At 33.8% G+C, this 26,029-nt stretch overlaps 2 protein-coding genes across 4 annotated transcripts; one reads left to right on the top strand and one right to left on the bottom strand.

Moving 5' to 3' along the window:
* The first annotated feature begins 4,596 nt into the window (after positions 1-4,596).
* Positions 4,597-8,656, top strand: LOC130933851 (uncharacterized). Its single transcript, XM_057863457.1, has 6 exons — positions 4,597-5,234; positions 5,853-6,041; positions 6,188-6,427; positions 6,531-6,748; positions 6,854-7,108; positions 8,136-8,656. Exons 1-6 carry the CDS (start codon positions 4,817-4,819, stop codon positions 8,391-8,393), a joined length of 1,578 nt encoding a protein of 525 aa, XP_057719440.1. The 5' UTR covers positions 4,597-4,816; the 3' UTR covers positions 8,394-8,656.
* An 86-nt stretch (positions 8,657-8,742) lies between these two features.
* On the bottom strand, positions 8,743-15,778 carry LOC130933852 (mitochondrial import inner membrane translocase subunit TIM14-3-like). 3 transcript variants are annotated; one of them, XM_057863459.1, is made up of 4 exons: positions 15,515-15,778; positions 10,413-10,515; positions 10,047-10,219; positions 8,743-9,222 (listed from the first exon to the last, which is right to left on the bottom strand). In XM_057863459.1, the coding sequence occupies exons 2-4, from the start codon at positions 10,503-10,505 to the stop codon at positions 9,066-9,068; spliced, it is 423 nt and encodes a 140-aa protein (XP_057719442.1). In that variant the 5' UTR covers positions 10,506-10,515; positions 15,515-15,778; the 3' UTR covers positions 8,743-9,065. The 3 variants fall into 3 exon arrangements, with proteins under 3 accessions (XP_057719442.1, XP_057719443.1, XP_057719444.1); XM_057863460.1 differs by having other exon boundaries at positions 10,413-10,511; XM_057863461.1 differs by lacking the exon at positions 15,515-15,778 and having other exon boundaries at positions 10,047-10,200; positions 10,413-10,799.
* Positions 15,779-26,029: the final 10,251 nt, after the last annotated feature.

Genomic DNA, 26,029 nt, shown 5'->3' with positions numbered 1-26,029 from the left:
CCATTACTAAGGGCTTCTTGAATCAATTCATCAATCAAGTCACTTTTCATGCTTCTGTTCAGCTCACTAAGGTATAGACCCCTTACATTGATTGCCTCGCATTCTTCTATAGGATTTAGCATTATCTTACTTGAAAGCTTTTTTGTCAATTGCTTGGAGATATGCTCCACTTTCACTTCTAAATTCTTGATAAAAATTTTATGGTTTTTGAAGTTTATTCTTATTTTTTACATAAAATATTGGGTTTACTAAACAAACTCAACAATGGATTGAGACAATCTCTCTACAAGCAGCAGCTCAAGAAAATTGACTTGTAGTTCGACTTCAAGAGGATAGCAAGAACCAAACTGTTTTGGTTGATTTAAAGGTTGTTTATAAGCTTGTTCTTGATGAAAAATTGATGATAAAATTTGGTGGTTGAAAGGCTAAGGTGAACTCTGTGAAAATCGGTAATCAAGAAGTTCAAAAATTGATTAAAAATCAAATAAAAAATTTGAAAAAATTAAAAGAAGGTTCAGTTTTTAAAGAGGAGGTGTGATCACCAACACAGTTTATTTTTTAGAATAAGATTGTATTTTGATAAAAGATCGTAGTTAAAAATAGTAATTTTATAAGTTTATGCGTATTTTGGGTAATAAGCAGAAGTTCAGGGGTAAAATGAATATTTTATAAAGTTCAAAGATATTTTTAAAAATATTAAAATATGTAAGATTATTTTAATAATTTATAAAATTATTGGGTTAAAAGTAAAACTATTTTAAAGTTTAAGGTTAAAATATAATTCTTAAAAGTCTAAGTATAAAACTTTAGTTAACAAGTTTTAAATAATAGTAAAGCAATAATGATATTATTCTTTTATTATTAATAATAATTTTCTTATATTAATATAATATATTAGTATTCTAATTAAAAAATATTATTTTATATCTATTTATAATATTATAAGAAGATAAAATAGCTATACCCTTTAAAAGATTTAGAAAAACAAAGTTAAGTTAAAAATCTTTGATTCTTTATTCATAAGATACTCAGGGAATGGCGAAAAAGGAGTGCGTAGATAATTTATATTGTTGAAATGTAAGAAAGTAAAAGAGAAAGATAAGATAGAAAAGAAGAAAGAAAAGAAAAAATAAGAAAAGAAAAAGATTAAAAGGATCTCTGTCACAGTAGAGTAAAGAATAAAGACTAAAGAATCTAAAGAACTTTTGCCACAGGAGAGTAGGAAATAGAAAAGAAAATAATATATTAACTAAAGAGATGTCTATCACATAAGAGCAGATCTCTGCCACAGGAGAGTAAAGGTGTCAAAGATGAAAAAAAAAATTATAAAGACTATTTGCCTCATGAGAGCAGATGAAGCATGATTGTTGTTTGGACCTTAATGCCAAATGTATAGTGGAGATGCCTACATATTATGAACTGTTTTTCGAATGTAAGCATATTATAACACATTTAAAAGTCATATTGTATGCGATCTGGCCATAAGACGTATATATACACTATATGCATATGGAAAGTCATATCTGGAACTTTTGTCCGGGTAATATTGGGAGCGGATAGGCAACTGACACATCATCTCATGGCTTGCGTAGGGCTAGACATGCATCATGCTTGTTTGTGCGTATTCCTCTGTGATGTATTTTCTGTGTATGTGTGCAGGTGCTCTGTATGTACTTTATGATTGTTGGATTTCTGTATTCTTTATTTGTTAAGTTGAATGTATTCTGTTACTTGTTGATGCTGTTGGCTAACAATAGTAAAATGAACTTAATTTCTAACCCCGACCCTACTAAGAACTCCCTAGTTCTTACCCCCTCTTTCCAACTTTTTTAGTTACAGGTATGAAGGCTTTTGTGAAACTGTAGAAGTATAGAAGAGTTTGTTTGCAAGTTAAGTTGTTGTTAAAATTTATTTTTCCTCGCCTTGTTAGTTGAAGCTTTTATTTCAGAGGGTTAGACTTGTATATTTTGTTTATTGATTAACTATAATGTATTTCTAGTAATTATGTGATTATTATTGATTGAAAGTCTTTTTCAAACGGTTATTAATGAATAAAAATAAAATTTATTAGCTTTCATCTGATAAAACTGGAATGTGTTAATATCGTAAAGACTTAATATTAAATAGATAATAAAAAATAGGTCAATAACACATTACTTTTAGTATGATCATGACGTATTAGAAATTAGGTCGTTACATATATAACCACTAGGGACAAAACAGTAATTTTATCCCCTATATAATGACTCGCACAGTTACCAAAGTAACCGAAACTACACGCGAACGATTATGAAAAGACGTAACGTTCATATTTGAATCACCTCTAGTACTCGACTTATTTTTCAAGGCAGATTGTAAACTCGACTTGAATGAAAGAAAACTACAAGAGATCAGGACCGACTTAAAATTGATTGAGTTAGACTTAAAGAAGCTCGGTCTCAAGTAAGAGCACTGTTTATACCCAAGCCTACAACTAAGCCATGCCCAAAATGAACGAAATCCAACCAACACTCTACATATAAGTATTCATATTTACATTACTACCTACCCGACTTTGTGGATGTTGGACACGTCAACATGGGCTTAGCATTACTTATTTAAATAAGCAACTAACCCCTATGATATCTCCTATTAATTTAGAAATGAGATCTCAAGAACCTCCCTAATAAAAAGGAATAATTATTCACCATCAAAGTAAAACTATTTTATAAAGTGGTTATCTACCCACCACTTACAACTATAAATACGCTGACACGTCAGGTATTCTTCAAATTCTATTCTATATAAAAAATTTGCCTAAAATTTTGCTAACTTAAGTATTAGAGTCTCTTGCAGGTACCACTTTCTATCTTCATTAAGATGTTGGACGGCGACACCTCAATATAAACATCAAATGCTACTCCAAAAGAAATTTAGATCTTATATTCAGACCCAAATCACAATTTCAAAAAACTCTCAAAACACTATTATTTTAGTAACTATTTTTTTCTAATAATGACTTATTTTAAAAAGTCACATGAAAACAATTACAGTTATTTTTAAGGAAAGATACAAGCTCAACAATTAACATGCATTATATTGCAATTACGTAAAAAAAAGTTTTATTTCAAAAAGTGGTTAAATTAAATTTATCCAAATTAGAATATTAATGTGTTTCAAGCACGCTAAATATTCATTCCTCACTGCTACTATATTGGGCTACGGAGTCCAATTATTAAACCCAAATGCTAAGTCATCTTCCAGAAGAAGAAAGTACCAAGTTTTCTAATATTGCCTGGATCTTCTGTTTGTAAAGCCCAATAACCAGAGCTAGGGCTACCCAAAAGAAAAAACGGTATGGGCTTTCTTCATTTGTTATTCACTTGAAAAAAAAAATGAAAGGTCGTTTACCGAAAAAACGGGAAGGTTGAGGATAGAAGGAAAATAATCAAAATAATGATGTATCTACACTTGAAATTTTTTCTTTAAAAAATTTAAAATATCTATTAAATTTTAAAATGAAGAAATGAAATAGATAAAAAAAACTAAACATAATAAAAAATAAATAAATTTTAATAGCAATTATCTAATAATAAAAATAATGGGAGATGAGCACATGAGAAGATTGACGAGAAAGAAAAGATCCCGATGACATTGAATTGATCCAGGCAACTCATCACATGTGATGCTGAATTGCTGATTATCTGACACTGCCACCAACAACTGTCCCCACTAAACAATTGGCCCGCCCCCAGCTGCCCACCAAATCTCCTTCCCTCACTCCTTTCCACTTCCTAGTACAATACATTTGCTCCCTCTGAATTATTTAATGAGATTTTGTTAATTCAAATATAATAAACCTCTCTCCTTTTTCTATGAACTAAAAAAGTTTACATAAATCAAAATTTGAGACAAATACCTTTAATGGAAAGACTAAACAAAATTGTTGCTGCTTACAAAATTCCAAGGTTGCGAGAACCGGACCGGTCAATGAACCGGTGAGGTTACTGGTTTAATGGTTTAATAGTTCGATCGGGGTTCAACCGGGGTTCAACTGGTTTAATTAAATATTAAATAAAATTATTAAAAATCCTAAAAATAATTTTAAATATATTAATTTAATAAAAAACTGTTAAAAAACCGTTAAAAAACCGGTCGATTCGACCAGTTTACCGATTAACCGATCGGTTCGACCGATTTTTTTACCGATTTTTTGTTGGTCGGTTTTTGAACTTACCCGGACCGGTTAACTGACCGGTTCCCGGTTTTTCCGGTTGAACCGGCCGGTCCGGTCCGGTTTTCAGAACCATGCAAAATTCCTTGTCATCTGTTATGGAATAGTGGAATAGGTCACCCTTTTATTATTCTATTTTTCCTTGACCGTCTTAGTTGACTCTCTCTTGCTTGGCAAACCAAACAGTAAGTAGCAGTAGAAAATCAAGGAAAATGCTAACAATTCGCATAGGCCTTGTGATTTTCACTGGGGCACATGTCTCACCACTGTCAGAATAACAGAGAGTTACCACTACCCACTCCACATTCCATTCCATACTTACTTTTTGCATTTTCCTTCTTTCTTTATTTGGTTGGTTAGACTTAGTACTACTATTCCTATCTCCCTCTTCTTTTTAATCTTTTCCTTTTGTTTTTATTCAACACTTCGCTTCCAGATCACGCATCCGAGAGAGAGAGAGAGAGAGTAGCAGTTAATCGAATGATTCGTGTTCTATCACCATCATTATCTCCACTACAATTCATTTTGTGATGTCATAAACCGTTTCACGAGTTATGAAACTCTGCTTCCAGTGAGTGAGTGTGAGTGGGAAATAAATAATTAATGGCGGAAATGAGAGTGACGAATTCGTGGAGCGATGAGCTAGCGAGTCTCATGGACGACGATCCGGTCGGTTTCTCGTCTTCCACGACGTTTGAGGTGAGGAGATCGGTGTACGCGCCGCCTCCGCCGAGCGTGGAGGAGCCAGTGGTGGTGGCGGAGGGGGAGGAGAGCTTGAAGGAGCAGGCGATGGGGTTCTTGATGGCATGGTGTGAGATACTGATGGAGTTAGGTAGGGGATGCAGGGACATACTGCGGCAGAACTTTCTCAACGAAGATTCCTTCCTTTTCAGAAACTTCGCACTGCCTTGCGCTAAGGTCTCAAAGAGGTTGAGTTTCCTCAACGATTTCTTGCCCGAGGATCGCGATCCCTTCCATGCCTGGTCCATCGTCGTCTTCGTCTTTGTTCTTGCCCTCGCAGGTTCGTTTCTTATTCTAATTCCATCTCATATAATGCTATTGGATTTCCACGGTTGTGATGAATTTGTTTCCGAGAACAATTTATATTTTATAGTTTATACGTGTTAGTCTTCGATCACCATCATTGTCTTGAACATGTTAAAAAAAATATTTAATGCGGCCACTATTTACTAATTGTGAGGATAAATATTCTTTTGTTATTGAAAAATAATGACATACTCCGAAATAGTCATTCTAAATACCCTTCTAATTTTTAAAAAATTTTTAATTACTTTTTAAGTTTTTATATTATTCATTTCATGAAATATTTGACTTTTACTTTATTTAGGAATTAGAAAGATAATCGGAATGGTATAATTAGTAAAATTGTTCATTGTTGTTAGTTATCAGTTACAACGCTATGCACTATAGTTTGAAACTTGTTGCAATGGGATCATTGGTTGACTATCCATGCCTCAGTGAACTTGCGTGTTCGCCTATAATTGATTTTCTATATCTATGCCATTGCAGTCAATCAATCCTCGTGTACATTCTATTCTATCGGATTTTGGAACAAGTTCTGTAATTTATTAAATTAATCTGTTACAGGATTTACTAACTTTATGCAAGTTATTTGCAGCTATAAGTGTAGATCCCAATCATGATGCTCTAACCGAGGTGATGAAGGTTCGCACACACCCTCCCAGTGCTAGACGCATATTACTTCCAGACGGTAGAAACATGTCTTATTATGAGCAAGGTGTTTCAGCTGCCAGAGCTAGATTTTCTCTTGTTGCTCCACATTCTTTACTTTCATCTCGATTAGCAGGTATAAGAAGTAATTTAGTCTTTCTTAATAATCAGAGAAAAGGGCTTCAATTGTATTTCATGCATCTTCTTATCAACAGCATACACTGCCAATTAGAGTTCTAATCTTTTGTTATGTTCTATTGTCTTGCTCCCTACCTATGCAAGGTATACCTGGGGTTAAAGCATCATTGCTTGAAGATTACGGTGTCCGTTTGGTCACATATGATCTTCCTGGTTTTGGGGAAAGTGACCCTCATCCCACCAGAAATCTCAATTCATCAGCCACTGACATGTTACATTTAGCCAATGCTGTCAATGTTACTGTTAAGTTCTGGGTGCTATGTCATTCAAGTGGATGTGTTCATGCCTGGGCATCACTCAGATATATTCCTGACAGAGTCGCAGGTTGTTAGCCTTGATAAAATGTATAGTGACTGGTTACCTTTATAGTGCTCCTCATACATTTGTCATCTAATAATGTGATTTATGGTCTTACCTGAGATTGCAGGTGCAGTGATGCTAGCTCCTATGATTAATCCATATGAACCTGGCATGGTTAAAGACGAGATGAAAAGAACTTGGGTGAAGTGGCTGCCAAAGAGGAAATTTATGTATATATTGGCTCATAGGTTTCCGAAACTTCTCTCTTTTTTCTACAAGAAGAACTTCTTGCCGGAAAATCATGATCAAATTGATAAGCAGCTATATTATTCATTAGGAAAGAAGGTGATTGTGTGATAACATTAGATCATGATCAAATATTATTGAGCATTGACTTAAGCTGCAGTGTAATGAAATGGATTTCTGTCATGATCTTTTTCATATGTTCAGGATGATATTTTGATTGAAGAACCAGAATTTGAAGAATTTTGGCAGCGTGATGTGGAGGAGTCGGTTCGTCAGGGAAGTGTGCAGCCATTTATAGAGGAAGTTATTCTTCAGGTATCGAAATGGGGTTTTGGCATAGAAGAACTTCGTGTGCAGAGGAAGTGTCAAACAAGAAGTTTACTTCTTTGGTTGAAGTCCATGTACAGTCAGGCAGAATGTGAGTTAGAAGGATTTCCTGGCCTTATACACATATGGCAGGTTTGAAACTCATAAGTCATAACCTTCATTGGCTATTGCTGCTATCATGTTCTACATTTCTGTTATATATCAGGAACTTGATCTTCTTATCAGTAAACTATGGTATTCAAGGTTATTTCATTATGCATGACCAGTACCTCAAAATTGAGTTTTGATCAACCAAGTCCTCTTGGTGGTCGAAATAAGTGTCTTTTTAGCTATAAATTTGTTGCTCAAGATTATTTAATGATGCTTTCGATACTTATTTTATTCTAACTTTACTTTTATATTTATTATTCCGATAAAAAATAATAATCATAATTTAATGGAAAGAGACATCAGAGGATACTATATGCTTGTTTGTGTGTCATTAAGTTGTTGAAAAAATCTAAAAGATCTTTTTTCAATGATTTTTTTTATTTTTTTAGCGTGTTTGTTAAATTTTTAATAGTAAAAATAAAACTACTAGAAAAAAATATTTTGTTTATTAGTTATAATTTTTTGGGCAATTTACGTTTTTAAATTGTTTGAACCCCAATTTTACGTAAATACATTGTTTCAAAAACGGATACGTAAATACATTGTTTCACTATTTTATATAAACCGCTACTGCCAGTAGCGATTTACAATTGCACAGAAACCGCTAGTACCAGCCGCGGATTATTTAAACATAAAATTATTTTTATTTTTCTAATTTTTTTTAAAAAAATTCGAAAAAAAAATATTCTTTTAGAAATTCATCCAAACAAATCTGTAATTAACATAAAATAATTTAACAAATCCTGTAATTAACATAAAATAATTTTTTATCCTACTATTAAGCCAATTTAATGACTTCTAAATTCTTTTACTACAGTCTTAGAACTTAGATGACACTTGTTCATGGATTAACTAATCTGTACTACAGAACAGACTCAAACGCCCTCCTTTCTTTCGTTTCTTCTTTTTTTTTTTTTTGTTGTTTCCTTGTTTTTCTTGTTGTCTTAACTTTCTTACAGTTGAACTTGTTACATGCGGGTCTGACGTTTCCTTCTTGAATTTTGAACAGGGAATGGATGATAGAGTGGTCCCACCATCAATGATGGAATACATAGGACGGGTATTACCAGAGGCAATAATCCACAAGTTACAAAATGAGGGCCACTTTTCCTATTTCTTTTTCTGTGATGAGTGTCATAGTAAGATATTTTCCACTGTGTTTGGAACCCCTCAAGGTCCTATACAAGAACCACAAGAGGAAATTGCATACGAGGAAAATACAGAAGATCTTATCCAACAACGTACTTCTGATTCTGATACGGCATGACAGGAAACTGCTGATATACACCATTAGTTAGTTGCATGTAAATAATAAACACAGGCAGCTCCTATTCACCATGGAGCTTGAAAGGAGAATATTTGTTACGATTCTTAAATTTTGGAATCATAAGATGACAAGAACTTCAAAATCAAGTCATAAGAACTTTTGTAGAATTATTACCTACGTTGTTTTACCTAACCTCTCCCCTTTTCCACAAGCATTATTATGGCATGATGTTCTTCACCGGAATGGAGTTGTATTTTCTTCAATTTGGCTGATTGGAGCTGTTTTAAATTGTTATCTTAAAAAAATTGTTTAATCATGCCATTAAAGCTTTGAAAGGAATTTTTGGAAATATTAAGAGCCTTATTTAACATAGTATATTACGGATTTTATCTACAAAGAATGCGGAGAAACATGGATATCATAGACAAGTAAGGTATTAAACATCATAGAAAAGAAGTGCATTGTTTTTAATCCTCTGAAGTCTAAACATAGCCAAGATACACAGGCTCCTCTTATGGACTAATTTATTTGCAGGTTAAAATTTTATCATTAGGTAATCACTAATCTACTTGGAAGACTCAAATAATTATAATCGATATATAATTGTAGTAACGAGCGTTGTCGATACTGGGGTCAAGAGCAGAAAGAATGAAAAGATTACACTCTTTAGCTTCAAAATGCTGACCCACCACCCTTGATCTTTCCAAGCATGACCTCTTTTGCTTCATTGATTTTGGATGCTAGGTAATGGCTTCCACCTGCATCCGGATGGTTTGCAATCATCACCCTCCTATGCGCTTCTTTAATCTTATCTGTCGGAGTTCGATCTCTGCCATTATCAAATTTTGGAACAGCATGAGAAAAATTGTACCAAAATGCATGAAGATTGTTAAGTACATAGATAAAAAAAAATGTTGTGGTTCACTTTGTTGATCCAAGTTATCATGAAGATTTTAAGTTTTAACTCTGCTCTCTCCACCTTCGTCCAGGTTTGGGACATAATATGTAAAGATTTGCAACAAACCACGGCATAGGCAGAGGTCTGTTGAGTTGATTCCTGAACTAATCAATCAAAATTAGGAGTACTCATGAATTCATGAGATCTGGCATTGCCAAAGAAAATGACCCACAGTTAGCAACATAAAATAGCTTATATGAACTTAATGCAACCACCGGCAAGGGAGCAGCGCATTCAGTGAATGGCCTCTGTCTAACATTATATAAACGGCTGCAGCTGTCCCTAATTTTGAATCATCAGCCAAAAATCCAAAACTGCTAACACTCACATTTTGTTTAACTGAATTTAGCACTCATTTCCGTAGACTCTGTTATTCATGGAAAACACATATCAGCAGGGTCACAGAGATATAGTTGTGGGACTAACTCCAAGGGACTAATGTGATAGATGAAGCTTTTCCAAAGTCTTAATTTGCAGGTAATATTCACCGAAAATTACATTAACAATCCTTGTTCCAATTCCATTATTGCAATTAGGTAGAAAGTCCAATATTTTGCATTCATCAAGAAATGAATTCTAACCAAAAGTTATAATCCTTTAGGTCCTTTTCTTACTTAAATTATCATTGCACAAGCAGGATACTTAATGATAATCAACTCTTTGTTTGAACAAAAATGGTTGTGTATTACTATTACCTAACCCCAAGCACCAGAGCAGCTTCCCTTCTATTCATAGTAGCTTGGAAACCGCCTTCGTAAAATCTACGCACTTGAGGTGGCCTCGCCTTGAATGCTTGCAAGGCATGGATACCATATCTACCAACAGTTGCAGCAGCTGCCACAGCAAGGCCTGCCAGAAAAGGTGTAGCCTTCTCCAAAATTTAATGAATTCAGTAAACTAGAACATTTTTTAACATACAACTTTTGTTCAACAACCATAAACCCTTTATCAATCAAACATGGCAGAGAAATTGTGCAACATTATGGCTTTGCTTTTTATGTGAAAACTGAAAAGTGAAATGAGAGAGAGAGAGAGAGAGATAGAGAGAGAGAGAGACTTACCATTCCGAAAACTGTTAAACCCTTCTGCAATGGAAACTGGCTCGTGTTTGCGTTTCCTTTCGCTTCGTTTTTTATTGTTTCGCATTGACGCATTCATTTCTTTCTTTGGCAACACGTAAAAAGAAAATAATTTTCAATGTTGCTTTTGTACTGGAAGAATTACTGTATTTTAATTTTTATTTTTAAATACAATTTCAACAGTAAATTACACTTACAAGTTACATCCGGGTAGTTACATAATATTAAATTGGATACGATATTTTCCGTAGAAATATACATTAATCTCTTCAAAATTGAACTTAATTAACCTTCAACACAAATATATTTGATTAAAAAAAAGTGAATACCCAATCCTGATAATTTTTTCAAGGATTATAAGAATTTTAAACAAAAAATATTTTTTTAGCTTTTGATATTTTATTTTGTAAAACTAATTAATTTCTGTGTCAATAATTTTTTTTAAAATATACTTACGTAATATATTAATTACTAATATATTCTCTATTTAATTTTTATAAATAAAAATAATTTAAAAATTACTAATATTTTTTAATTTTATACAATAAATTTAGCTAATATATTTAAAAAAATAAATAAAAATAAAAACTAAATAACTTTGATAATTATCATTAAAAGACAACAAATTTTTTTAAAAAAATTATTAATTTTAGTTAGTTCTTAATTAATAAATTAACAGTTTAATATGTTATGTAAACTTATTCAATTAATATCGATAAAAAATATTGACAAAAACTAATTAATTTCATAAAAATAAATATCAAAAATAAAAAATATTTTTTATATTAAAAATTTTAGTATCTTTTAAAGTAATTGTGAAAATCGTTTAAGATTTTTTCTCATATAAAAAAAAAAGCATTATGTATGATATATCACTTACTTTTGCAAAAGCCCAATAGAATGTTTTCATAATCAAAGGAAAACAAAAATTTAGTATTTGAAGTGAAATGCTTAAGATAATTCATGAAAGAAAAAGGCGGTTATCCATGTAAAGAAGGCTAGTTCACTTGAAAATTAAAATGTAGGCTCAGTGATTTAGATGTGTCATGTTGCAGTTTAGAAAAAAAAAAAAAAAATATATATATATATATATATATATATATATATATATATATTTAAGGAACAATTTGAATATAAAATTTATGAATTTTTATGAATTTTTTAAGTTTTTTTTACAAAAATTTTTTAAAAAAATAAAAATAATTTTATATTTAAATATTTTATATAAAAATATCATTTTATTAGTAATTATATTTAAATATAATAATATATAAATATTTTTATTTATTTATTATATTAAAAATATTTTTTTAAGTAAAAAAGATTTTTAAAAAAATATAAATTATAACTTCTAAAAATAAATATTTTTTTATTTTTTTTAAATGTTTACTCTTATTATTAAAATTTTGTCAAACACACTAAATAATTAAAAAAGAATGACATTCAAATAAATGCATAATATAAAAAAAATTGAACTCATCTTTAAATCCTTATTAAGAAAAAAATACTATTTAAAAAAATCGTAATTCTTTGTTTATTATATTTTATATCAATATTTTATATTTAAAATTTAAAAGATAAAATTTAGAATTTAAAATTTAGGATTTAGAATTTAAAATTTCAAAATTTACGATTTAGACTTAGAATTAAAAAAATACTATACTTTTCTTCTTTTAAAACACATTAATATTCTAGTTTGGATAAATTTAATTGAACCACTTTTTGAAATCAACTTTTTTTTAGGTAAAATAATTTTTTTGTTCCTGAATTTGGGCAAAAATTAAAAAAAAAACTCTTAAGTTCTATTTTGTTTCAATTGTTTCTAAAGTTTTCGATTTGCATTAAATATATCATCGACAGTTAAATTTTTAAAACATTTAAGACCAATCTAATAATAATGCATAAAAATTATGCTTGATTTGCTTGTATTGAGGGGTTGTTCTTATAAAATTATTGTTGAATTGGTTTTAAATTTTTTGAAAAATTAGCCGTCAGGAGTATATTTGATGCAAATAAAATATTTCTAGAACAAAATTGAAACAAAATAAAATTCAGAAGTATTTTTAAAATTTTTGTCAAATTTTAGAGACAAAAAGTATACTTTATACATAACTGCAATATAATGCATGTTAATTGTTGAGCTTGCATTTTTCCTTAAAAATAACTGTGATTATTTTCACGTGATTCTTTTAAATAAACCATTATTAGAAAAAAGTAGTTACTAAAATAATAGTGTTTCGAGGATTATTTTAAATTGGAATTTGAGTTTGAACGTGAGGTCCAAATTCTTTTTGAAGTAGGGTTTGACATTTTTTGGTGTTGAGGTGTTGCAGTCCGACATCTTGATGAAGGTAGAAAGTGGTACCTGCAAGAAACTCCGATATTTAAGTTAGCAAAATTTTAGGCAAATTTTTTATGTAGATTATTTTTCAAAGAATACCTAACGGTATGAAGGTATTTATAGTTGTAAGTGATGAGTAGATAACCACTTTATAAAGTGGTTCCACCTTTGATGGTGGATAATTATTCCCTTTTATTAGGGAGGTTCTTAAGATCTTCTTTCTAGATTAATAGGAGATATTATAGGAGTTAGTTACTTATTTTAATAAGTAGGGCTAAGCTCATGTTGACGTGTCCGACCTCTACGAAGTTGGGTAGGTATTAATGTAGATCTGAATACTGATATCTGCAGAGTATTGGTTGAACTTCGTTCATTTTGGGCCTGGCTTAGTTGTGGATTAGGGTATGAACAGTGTCCTTACTTAAGGCCGAGCTTCTTTAGGTCGGGCTCAAACATTTTTAAGTCGGTCCTGATCTCTTGTAACTTTCATTCATTTAAGTCGGGTTTACGATCTGCCTTGGAAAATAAGTCAGGTACTCGAGGTGATTCAAATCTGAATGTTACGTCTTTTCGTCATCGTTCGTGCATCATTTTGGTTACCTTGGTAACTGTGTGTGTCATTAAATGGGGGATAAAATTACTGTTTTGCCCCTGTGGTTATATATGTAACGACCCAATTTCTAGTACGTCATAATCATATAAAAAGTAAGGTGTTATTGACCTGTTTTTTTTATTATCTATTTAATATTAAACATTTATGACATTAACACATTCCTAGTTTTTTCATATGAAAGCTAGTAAATTTTGTTTTTATTCATTAATAACCATTCGAGAAAAACTTTCAATCAATAATAATCACATAATTACTAGTAATACATTATAGTTAATCAATGAACAACATATACAAGCCTAACCCACTGAAATAAAAGCTTCAACTAACAAGGTGAGAGAAAAATAAATTCTAGCAACAACTCAACTTGTAAACAAACTCTTCTATGCTTCTACAACTTCACAATAAGCATCCACACCTATAGCTGATTGGGTTGGAAAGAGAGAGTAAGAACTGGGGAGTTCTTAGCAGGGTCGGGATTAGAAGTTAAGTTCATTTTACTATTATTAGTCAATAGCAACAAGCAACAAAATATATTCAACTTAGCAAATAAAGAACACAGAAGTCCAACAATCATAAAGTACAAACAGAGCACCCACACATATACACAAAAAACACATCAAAGAGGAATATGCGCAAACAAGTATGATGCATGTCTAGCCCCACCCAGGTCATGAGCTCATGTGTCGGTTGCCTACCCGCTTCCGACATTACCCAGGCACAAGTCCCAGATATGGCTTTCCATTGCATACAATGTGCATATAAGTCTTATGGTCAGACCGCATACAATGTGACCTTTAAATGTGTTGTAATATGCTTACATCTTAAAAAATAGTTCATAATGTGTAGGCATTTTCACTATATATTTGACACTAAGGACCAAATAACAATCATGTTCCATTTGCTCTCATGTGGCAGACAGTCTTTTAGAATTTTTTTAAATTTTTGGCCTCTGCTCTTCTATGGCAGAGATTTATTCTCGTGTAACAGACATCCATTTAGTTAATATATTCTTTTCTTTTCTGTTTTCTACTCTACTATGGCAGATATTCTTTAGATTCTTTTAATATTTGTTCTCTACTCTACTGTGGCAGAAATCCTTTTAATCTTTTTCTTTTTTAATTTTTTCTTTTCTTTCTTTTTTTTTTATCTTAGCATTCTCTTTTACTTTCTTACATTTTAACAATATAAATTATATTTGTACTCTTTTCTCGTTTTTCTCTAAGTATCTTATGAACAAAGAATTAAAGATTCTTAACTTAACTTTGTCTGATCTTTCTAAAACTTTTAAAGAGTATAATTGTTTTATCCTCGTGTAATATTATAAATAGATATAAAATAATATCTTTTTAATTAGAAGACTAATATATTATACTAATATAACAAAACTATTAATAATAAAAAAATAAATCATTATTACTTTACTGTTATTTAAATCTTGTTAACTAAAGTCTTATACTTAGATTCTAAGAATTAATTAATCTTAAACTTTTAAATATTTTTACTTTTAATCCAACATTTTTATAAATAATTAAAATAATTTTATATATTTTAATATTTTTAAATATGTCCTTGAATTTTATAAAATATCCGTTTTATCCTTGAACTTCTACGTATTACTCAAAATACGCATAAACTTATAAAATTACTATTTTTAACTACAATCTTTTATCAAAATACAATTTTATTCTTACAAAAAAACTATGTTGGTAATCACACCTCCACCTTAAAAGCTGAACCTTCTTTTATTTTTTTTTCAAATTTTTTATTTGATTTTTAATCAATTTTCGAACTTTAGTTATTGATTTTTCATAGAATTCACCTTAACCTTTCAACTTCATAAAAAATAAGCTTATAAACAGCCCTTAAATCAACCGAAATAGTTTGGCTCTTTCTATCCTCTTGAAGCTGAACCATAAGTCAATAAATTAGCAAAATTTTACCAAAATTTAAGTATAAAATCATTCAAAATCAAACCTCAAACATCAATTTATCAATCACACATTAATAACATATTTAATTATTATAAAATTACTAAACCCTATCTTCATACGACAGCCACAAAATCAAAACACCAAAAAAATTTTCTGAACAAGAAATCAAAGAAGAAAACATTAAAATTACCTACTTTACCTTCGAGGATCACTCGGCCGAATGTTGCATGGATGGACAGTAGCTCCACATTTTGCTCCTCCCAATAAAAAGTGGTGAAATTGTGAAGAGAAAAAAGAGATGAACACTTTAATCGGTTTAAATTTTTAACAGGAGTTACAAAACTCAGAAAATCAAACTCGAAAGGTTACAATTCCATGGAGTTCTTGTTCTCTCTCACTCGTGGTCTCTCTCTTTCTTTCTTCTTGGCTTCGGTCAAATGAAGAGAAGATAAGAGTGGCTAATCAATGATGGTGGTGATGTGTCTTAAGAAGGGTTGGGTGTCACGTTCTCAGGTTGTTGAGTCAGTGATTTAAGTTATAAATATTTTAAATGGATAATTACAAAAGATATATATATTAAAATATAAGTAATAATATATATGAAGATAAATATATAAGTTACTAATATAAATGACATTAGTAACATAATGATTATAAGAATAAAAGATATATGATGAAGCATTGGCAGAACTAATTCCATCAAAGAGTATTGATAATTTACTCATATTGTCAATTTTGAACTTAAAATATTAATTATTAATAGATTGTTAAAATTATAATTTCAATTATGTAAAATATCTTATTATAACAAAATTATATAATAATCTTAATTAATCCAAACTCAAATAATAATAATTATAAAAATCAATATAATTTTGCTTATAAAAAATAGATTTTAATAAATAGTTTAAACTAATAAAATAAATCATAATTAATTTAAACTTCAATAATCATAAAATTAATGTAATTACTTTTAATGAAATAGTTTTCTAAAGATAATAAGTTCAGATTAATAAAATAAATTGTAAATAATCTATAATAGAAGTTTTAAAAATACGGGTTGTTACCATATAAACACAATCCTCTTTCTCTTTCTCCTTTTTCGCTTCTTCAACTTATGAGAATTTGCTTCATCTTTTTCAAAACTTCCTTTTTCTTCACTGTGATTCTATTTTCATTGATCAAGTCTTCTTCCAAGATTTTTTTATCTTAGAATTTATCTTTGAGTCTTCATTCGTGTTACTTGAGACATTTGGGATCGTTCGTTCGCATTGCTGTTGCGTGCATTCTTCTTCCCTTCTATTCATCGTCAAGGTGGATTTTTCTTTCTATTAATTTTTGCCACTGTCATGACGGGATGACGCTTCTTGGTGGATGATGTTTTTTGTTTCTAATAATATTGTCTTGGTGTTTTTTATGAAAAATGGTCTCTTAAAAAATATGACTTCTTGTCACTATTTATAGAGATTTTCTTAAAAATTCACTTGCTGCCATTGTAGTAATTTTTTGTTATTCTGTAGTAGTAGCTTTTCTTGTTTATCATTTTTGAAGATCACCCATTTGTTGTGGACTTTGTTGTTACTACAAAATTTGTAAATTATGAGGTTTCATTGTTGGTTTTAAATTTTGAGCTGGGTTAGACTGGGTTGATAGTTCCGTTTTAACAGCTATTTCTATAGTTGATAAGGAATATTTAAAAAATTATAACTCCAATATAGGATCTGTAGAAGTCAGGAGGACGAGGACAAGTATACTTTACAGGCCTTGACCCCAATAAAGAATTTGATATTCCCACTATAATAAGTCGGAAGAACATTTCTTGTTTATGTATGAATGCCTTTTCACTAGGCTAGGAGTCTCCATTCTCTTTACCGACTTTGAAATGGACGTCTTTCTAGCTTCAAAGGTTCCTCCTTGCAAACTTGGTAACTTTACTGTTTCTGGTGGTTAGTTTTTGGGATAAGTACTTTTTTCGTCCCTAAGGTTTGAGGTCAAAATCAAAATCGTCCCCAACCTTTTTTTGTTATTAAAATCATCCTCAACGTTACAAAACGTTATAAAATCATCCTTTTCTACTTTAATTATATTTTTTTGACCAAATTACCCTTCATTATTAATAAAAATAATATTTAAAAAAAAAGCAAAACCCCACCCCACCCACTCCCCAGCATCTCTTCGGTCTTTCCCCCCACTCCTCCCCCAATCCCCTTCCTTCCACTCTTCACCATCACCCTCTTCTTCTCACCTTCGCCGCGGCAATTACCACTGTCGGAGGACACCCACCCCTCCTCCCCTTTCTCTTATCACTCTTCCCCAATCCCCTTCCAGGTTCTCACTCTTCCTCCTCCCCTTCCTCTTCTCACTCTTCTTCATTCTATCAGGCAGACAGAGCAAAACAAAAGGTAGAAGCAAGAAATTAAATTAACAGTAACATAGCCATCACCTCTTCCCCTTTGTACCTCCTCACTCTCCCTTTTCTCACCACCATCACCACTGCCACCATAGCCAAATCATCATCATGCAACTACTATAATCAGAAGCAAGTACTAATTTACTATAATTAGAAGCAGTATCACCAATAATAAATTAACAACAACAATTGTGAAGGGTGAACCAACAATGGTGAAGCAACAACAAAAGCAAAAAATAGAAGCAGAAGTAGAAGCAGAAGGCAGAAAGCAAAAGCAGAAAAGCAGAAGCAACAACAGGGCTTGATGGCGACGGAACCTCACTCCAGCGGCGGCGACGGGACAGGGCTCGGTTTCTTCCTTGGGAGGCGCCAAACCCGCGGACAACCGCCACTGATGACGATGTGAGGAGTAGAGCCGTTGTCTGTGATTTCGCGGCGCGGAAGGGAGAAGTGCATGACTAATCCACCACCACTCCTGGTGGTGGTCTTCCCTTGGAATCGAGATGGAGGACAAAGTGGCGAGGGCTTGCAGGGGAAAGTGGCGGCTTCGAGAAGAGGCAGGGAGAACTCGAACAGCAAACAGCGGAGTGTCGGGAGCTGGACGGCAGTGGCGGTGCCTCCATGCAAGCTTGCGACGGCCGGTGGCTACGGGTTGGACGCAGGGGTGGCGGCGGGTGCACCTCCGAGGCAGCCCAAATGACGGCATGACCTCCCCCCTTCCCCTTCCCCCTTCTTTTTTCCTGTCCCCACCCTCTGCGTGATTCCCCCTTCCCCTTCACCCTTGTTTTCTTTCTTTTTTTTTCTTTTTTATTTTATTTTATAATTTTTATAATTTGTTTTAATATTTTAATTATTTTTATTATTTAATAAGGGTAATTTGGTAAAAAAAATAAAATTGAAGTAGAAAAGGACGATTTTATAATGTTTTGTAACGTTGAGGATGATTTTAATAACAAAAAAAGGTCAGGGACGATTTTGATTTTGACCTCAATTCTTAGGGACGAAAAAAGTACTTATCCCTTAGTTTTTCTTTCGTTTTCTTTTCTTTCTTTTACTTTGTTTTTCTTCTTCTTCTTTTTTATGCATTATGTTTCTTTTTCTATTTTCTTTGTTCCTTTTAGTGCTTATAACTTGTACTTATTCTCTACCAATCCACTGATGTAAAGGGAGTGGTTATTAATGAAAGAATTTGAATAACAAGAAAGTGCAACTAAAACGTGGTGGTTATTAGTAGTATGATTATATTCCATGAACCTAAAGTATTTGAATGGATCTTGAGGAAGAGGGAGATATAATCTCTAGAAATAAGGTTTTAGAGTCATACTATGTGATTTTGACATCTAATTCCATGAAGCAGTTATAAAAAAAGGTATGGAAAGATCCAAAAAATTCTAAAGCTATAAGGCTCTAAGCACCAATGACTAGAGTCCAGTTATGTGCCTGTGATGCCTATTGTTTCAAGGAGAGACTTGGACAAGTAAATCTGAAGGGTGCCTCATCACCTGATAACTTGGACCAACTGGCTCAGGATTATCGATTCAAAGCCCACATTAAAGAGTTGCCTTGAAACAAAGTATTTAGAGTCCAAAGAGGCTCTTAACATCTATGTCTGGATGAATAAATTCCTAATTATATACTTGTGGTGTGATTGTGTCAAGGAGAGGTTTGGGTAATTAGATTCGATGGGTGCTTTATCACCCGGTAACTTGGGCCAACTAGCCTAGAATTATCGATAGAAACTCCACTAAGAGCTGCCTTGAAATAAAGCACATAAAGTTAAGAACTTCAAACATCTTTCCTCAGTTAAATTGCTAAGTAAACTGCTTCAAGGATCATACAATTTTAAGGACTCTCATAATACAATCTAGAATTCAGTTCTTGAAGATTCTTGATTTCTAAGTATGCAAGGCACAATAAGATAAGAGAAGTCTATTTATAATTAGAGAGATCATTGTGAACCCCACTTTTATTTGGACTTGAATTTATAAACTTTGTATTTCTTTTCTTTAAGATAAAATCTATTTACTTTTATTTTTGCTCGAGGACAAACAAAGTTTTGATTTTGGTGTTGTGATGCCTAGACATCTTTAGTTATTTTTTAGGTTTCTTTTTAATTACTTTTCTTAGAATTAAATCAAAGTTCTTATGTTTTTAGTAAAGTTTTGATGACTAAACATATATTTAGAGTTGTTTAGAAAGACTGTGTTTTCAAGCCATGTTTAAGCAAATCAGGATGTAATTTATAAAGAAAACCAAGTACACTTCAAGAGAAACTGGCACCAAGCTTCAAAAGGTCAAGGCCAGAGCCCAGAGCCCAATCTCCAAGATGGATACCCAAAATTCCAAGCCTAGTGCCTAGGACAGGAAACCGACACCCCTGCTTCAATCTAGGCACCTAATCTCCAAGCCCATCTCCAAGGTACTGGCGCCCAGTACCCTTACTTTCAAGCTGGATGCCCAACACTAGGACTTGGTGCCCAACGCCCCTATACCCAAGTTGGGTGCCCAATTTGTCAAGCCCAATGCCCAAATCTAGAGCCCAGCGCCAAGTCTAACTTTAACTCCCAGGAAGCTCTAAGATCAACCCAAGATTCAAGATTTAAATGATTAGTTGGCATTAACTTCTTCTAAGAAGATGAGATTTGGTTGTTAGAATTTAGTTTACGATAGATTCGAATTATTATTTTCAATTTAAATTAATAGTTATCTTATCCTTCGGATGTATAAAAGAAAATATTAGTCTTTGAATTTCAAATAGCTAAGAAGTTCAATTATAAACAAGTGAACAAAGTTCACATCTAGAGATTGGAGAGTCTATGGATTAAGAAAATCTTTAGTTTTAGGTTGTTTTCTTTTCTATCATGAGTAACTATATGATGAAATGTCTATACCTACTTGGTTAAGAAAATAAACAATTTCTTCAAGACAAATAGAAATCAAATTTCACTAATTCAAATCACACAATAAGAGACAAGTAAACTTGTAAGAAGACAGTCCATGAAAGCTAGGAACATAGAGTCAAGCTTGAACCCTCACTGGGAGTGTATATGCATTCTAGTCACTCAGGTGTATAGGGTAATCCACTCTAGTCTCCTCCATTCATGCTTTCTAATACCCTGTTCTTCATCTAACCAATCAACAAATATCTAATGCACACATGCAAACATCATGAGGTCTTTCTTAAGGTTGTAATGGGGCTTAGGTAAGGGTGAGGTTACATGTATGGCTAAGTGAGCTAAAAATTGAATCCTTGATTATCCTAAGTTTTCACCAAACACACACACACACACACACACACTCCCTATGCTTCTAAAATTATGCCTAAATACCCATAATCTCACTTTGTATGTTGCACCTACTCATGCATTTAAATGTTCTTTTGTTTCACTTCATATGCATTGATCTTTTTTATTAGACTTATCATTGGGGTGCTTCCATTCCCCTAAAATTAAACTGAGACATAAAATATTTTTTTAGAGGGAGCATTATAACATCAATGCACTTGGTTTTTCATAATTTCACATGAGTAGCATTCAGAATTTTAATATTTATTAATTAAGCAATACACATCCTTATTAACCCAAGTCCCCATAGTTTTCCACACTTAATTGGCACACACTCTCTATCTTAAGCTAACCAAGGATTCAACTAGGGTAAATACTTGTTTTTCCGTTTAAGGCTAGTGATGTGGTAATATAAAGAACAAAGGGGATATATAGGCTCAAAGTGGCAAACAAGGGTAATTAGAATGGTAGGCCATTTAGGATAGTGAGCTAATAACAAATGATGGCCTCAATCATACATATGCATGCATACATTAAACACTGGACATATAGAATGGAACAAAATATAGATTACAATCATAGAGAAGAAAACACACAAGAATAAAAATAATGGTTAAATAATATAACCATACAATTAGGCTCAAAATCTTACTGGGTTGTGTGTTCTGGCTCTAAACCATGTTCCAAATTACAGTCTTCAAACAAGTTTAACATAGGATTTTGGTCTGAATTAGTGAAATTTTCAAAAATAGGGTATTTGAAAAGAACTTATTATTTTTTTCAACCAAGCGGAGTATACATGCAACCAATTATTACTATGCAATCTATTCTATCTAAACAAATAGAAAATTACCTACTAATTTATCTACTGGTGCTAAGAGAAAGAAAAGTTACCTCCAAAAGTCAGGTACTGGCTGACCTTCCCACACTTAAAGCTTGGCACCGTCCTCGGTGCCATCATTCAGGAACAAAGGGGGGCTGGTAATAGTATCTCTATAGTCGGGTGCGTCTGGGCTCCTAGTGCTGGTAGTTGAAGTGGAGTCCGGAGAGTCTGGTTCTTCTGTGGGTGGGTGGTTGCCAACAATAAGCTCCTTCAGGTATGTGAATTGGCACTTGTTACGGCGCTCCATGCAATCCAACCTCTGTAGTATCTGAAGGAGCAGCTGATTTGTTGAAGGTGCTTGTGATGTGGAAGGAGAAGGGATATCTTTGGCCGGGTCTTCAGTCCGGCTAGTAGTGGTTGCTGTAGGTCTGATGTATTTCCCACTCGAAACATATTGATCATCCCGAGGAAGCATGGCCTTGTTGTCTCCAGCTCTATAGGGGACTCCGCCTGCTGAGACCAAATCTGAAACCAAGGAGGGAAAAGGTAAGTTGCCCGCAATCTATACGTGTCACATGGCTTGCCGGATGTGTCTTAGTAAGTTGAGAGGCTAGTCTGTAAGGATACACCAAATGAGAACAGGCATGTCACAGTGAAGGAGGATTCGTGAGTTTTCGAGAAGACGTAGTGGGACATAATCTGTGCCCACACGTGAGCCTCCAAGGTAAGTACTGAAGCCAATATCCCCTTAGGCCTGGATCGATGGTAACCGTAGATCCACTAGCTGCCAGGTAGTGCTATAATTCTGAGAACGTTGTCCCAGTCAAATTGGTATCGCTGGCGCTTGAGAGAGGCTTCTTGAAATGCGTCAAATCCTTCTGGAGCAGGGGAGAGATCTAAAGCTTGCTGAATGGCCCCCTCAGATATGGGGATCTTCTTATAACGAACATAGACAGACTGCAGGGTCAGCTTGTAAAAATTGGAGTAGAATTCAACTACCCATGAGAGATTGACCTGCCGTGGCTGTTTCCGTAAGAAACCCCATTGTCTTCGGTCAGTGCGGGGCTCTACCAAGTCAACAATGTTGGTAGGGAAGATAAGAAGGTGCTCATTGTTGTAGTTCCTCGCCGCCAGAATGGAGAACATCTGCTCACAGTAGCGGTTAGTGAACCGCACAGTGTTCCTTGCTGGAAAGGCTTTTCCAGATTCATTGACCTTGATGATTCTCTTGACTCGCTTTGTTGATGGTTTGACAGCTGTTGAAGATGGTTTCGCAGCTAGTGCTCTTTTTGTTCCTCTCCTTGCCGGTGGTTTGGGGGCAGCTTTCTCTTTACCTTTCTTGGTGGCCATCCTGAAAGGGAAAAGAGAAGTAGCATGTAAGTCCAAGGGTTAGAGCAAGGAAGAGGACAGTACAGGTGATAATCAATGCCCAGGTAAGGAAAATAGTGAACGAAAGACATGGTCACGATTTCATGGGATCAATTCATCAATGGAAATATGGAAAGGCATTGTAGGTATTGGATGCAAGATGTTTACTGGCATGCCGGTAAAGGCACGAGTAGCATAGGTCAAGCATGAATTATTAAAATATATTATCACTCGTAACAAACTAACAATTATATTTGTATTGACAATTATATTAAATTAATAAAATATAGAAAGAATTTTGTGATTAACAGGCATTAGAATAGAAAGATAGAACAATTAAAATTGCACAATGCCATACGGGCTTTTTCACAAACACTTAGTATGCATGTTGAACATGATAGGGAAAGAATTAATTTGGAACATGCAAGCTTCCCAAAAATAATTAATATTAATTGTCAAACAACTCCATAATAATAATTACAAGCAATTAGAAGAAAGTAGTCTCCCAATTAGATTTCTACAACAAGTAAAATAATGCAAAAGTAAATAATTAAGAGGAAGAAGAGAGAGAAAATAGAAGGAAAGAACCTTGAGAAGAAAGTGATAAAGAGAGGGATGATGGAGAATGTGAGATTGATAAAATATGAGAGAAGGGAGAAGAAGAAGAAGAAGAAGAAAATAGTAAGGGAAGAAGAAGAAGAAGAATGAAGAGAAAAGAAAGAAAGAAGAAGAAAGAAATTAGGATTAGAAAAAAAAAGATATGAAAAGTGGCGGCACAGGGATCAGGTTGTGCTACGCTAATGACGCGTATGCGTGAGGTACGTGTACGCGTGGGTTGTGCAGAAAGGGAGGTGACGCGTAAGTATCGGTCACGCGTACGCATGACCGTGTTTGTGCTACTAGCGCGAGGGCAACATGGCACTCGCACAACCCTCTGTTCGTCTTGGGGTGTGTGCCTAAATGTCATATGACGCGTGCGCGTCAGGCACGCGCACGTGTGGAAGTGCTTATTTTGAAAGTGACGCGCACGCGTCCACGATGCATACGCGTGATGCGATTTGTGCCTCGGGCACAGTGCCAGCACCAAGCCAGCCCAACTTTCGGCCAATATACCTTTTACGTCAAATTCGCAAGGTCATGCGTGCGCGTGCCTGACGCGCACGCGTGGAGTGCCAATTTCTCGGATGACGCATACGCGTGAGGGACGCGTACGCGTGGTGAGGCTTGTGGGATTGGCACACTTTGTGCACTATTCTCACGTAGTTTTCTGTGCAGTATTTATTTATTTATTATTATTTTTTATTTTTTTATGCAGATGTAAATGCAAACTATATGCAGAAATAATGAGAAGAGTCAATAAAAACTAAGAAGAGAGGAACGATCCTACCATGGTGGGTTGTCTCTCACCCAGCACTTTGCTTTAACGTCCTTAAGTTGGACGGTCCACTAGCTCAGTCTTCTACTGTTGGTGGATCCTCTAAGAGGAAGATCTCTAGCTCTTTATTTTTCTTCATCTTCTCACCATGCTATAGCTTTAAGAGACGTCCATTGACCGTGATGAAATCGGAGCTTGAAGGATGACTAAAGTGAAAGACTTCGTATGGCTCTGCCTTTTCTACTCTGTAGGGACCTTCCCATCTTGATCTCAACTTGCCTGGCATGAGCCTCAATCTGGAGTTGTAAAGGAGGACTAAGTCCCTAGGTTGGACTCTCACCTCTTGATGTGCTTATCATGCACATCCTTCACCTTCTCTTTATACAGCCTGGAGTTCTCATAAGTTTCCAGGTGAAGGTTCTCTAATTCTTGCAGTTGCAGCTTCCTTTCAGCTCCGACTTTCTCAAATCCCATGTTGCATTCTCTTACCGCCCAGAAAGCTTTGTGCTTTATCTCAACTGGGAGGTGACATGCTTTTCCATAAACTAGGCGGAAGGGGCTCATCCCGATTGGTGTCTTGTACGCTGTCTGATATGCCCAAAGCGCATCTTGGAGCCTGGTGCTCCAGTCCTTCCTATAAGGCTTGACTATCTTCTGCAATATGCGCTTTATCTCTCTGTTAGACACCTTGACTTGCCCATTAGTCTGGGGATGGTAAGCTGTTGCTATCTTATGAAGGACGCCATGTTTCTTCAGTAAGCCTGTTAATCTCCTGTTACAAAAGTGAGTTCCTTGATCACTCACGATTGCTCATGGTGATCCAAAGCAACAGATAATATGGTTTCTAACAAAAGAGACAATAGTGTTAGCATCATCGTTATGGGTAGGAATTGCTTCCACCCATTTAGAAACATAATCTACAGCTAACAATATATATATAAAAAACCGCTAGAGTTTGGAAACGGACCCATGAAGTCAATGCCCCAGACATAAAAAATTTCACAGAATAACATAATTTGTTGGAACATCTCATCCATCTTGGATATATTACCAAATCTCTGGCATGGGGAACAAGATTTACAGAAAGCAGCAGCATCTTTAAAAAGAGTGGGCCACCAGAATCTGCAGTCTAAAATTTTTCTAGCTGTTCTTTGAGGGCCAAAATGTCCACCACTCTCAGAGGAGTGGCAAGCCTCTAAAATGGACTGGAATTCTGATTGAGGCACACACCGTCTAATTACCTGGTCAGCACCACACCTCCATAGATATGGATCATCCCATATATAATATTTGGACTTGCTTTTCAACTTGTCCTTCTAATGTTTAGTAAAATTGGGAGGGAAGGTATGACTAACTAGATAATTATCTATAGGCGCATACCAAGGAACTACTTCAGATACTGCATGCAAGCTATCAAAAGGAAAAGCATCATTCATAGGAGTGGAGTCATCCTT

Source organism: Arachis stenosperma, chromosome 6 (genome assembly GCF_014773155.1).
Source record: "Arachis stenosperma cultivar V10309 chromosome 6, arast.V10309.gnm1.PFL2, whole genome shotgun sequence".
Taxonomy (NCBI): Eukaryota; Viridiplantae; Streptophyta; class Magnoliopsida; order Fabales; family Fabaceae; genus Arachis; species Arachis stenosperma.
This window is presented reverse-complemented; position numbering and strand designations above follow the sequence as displayed.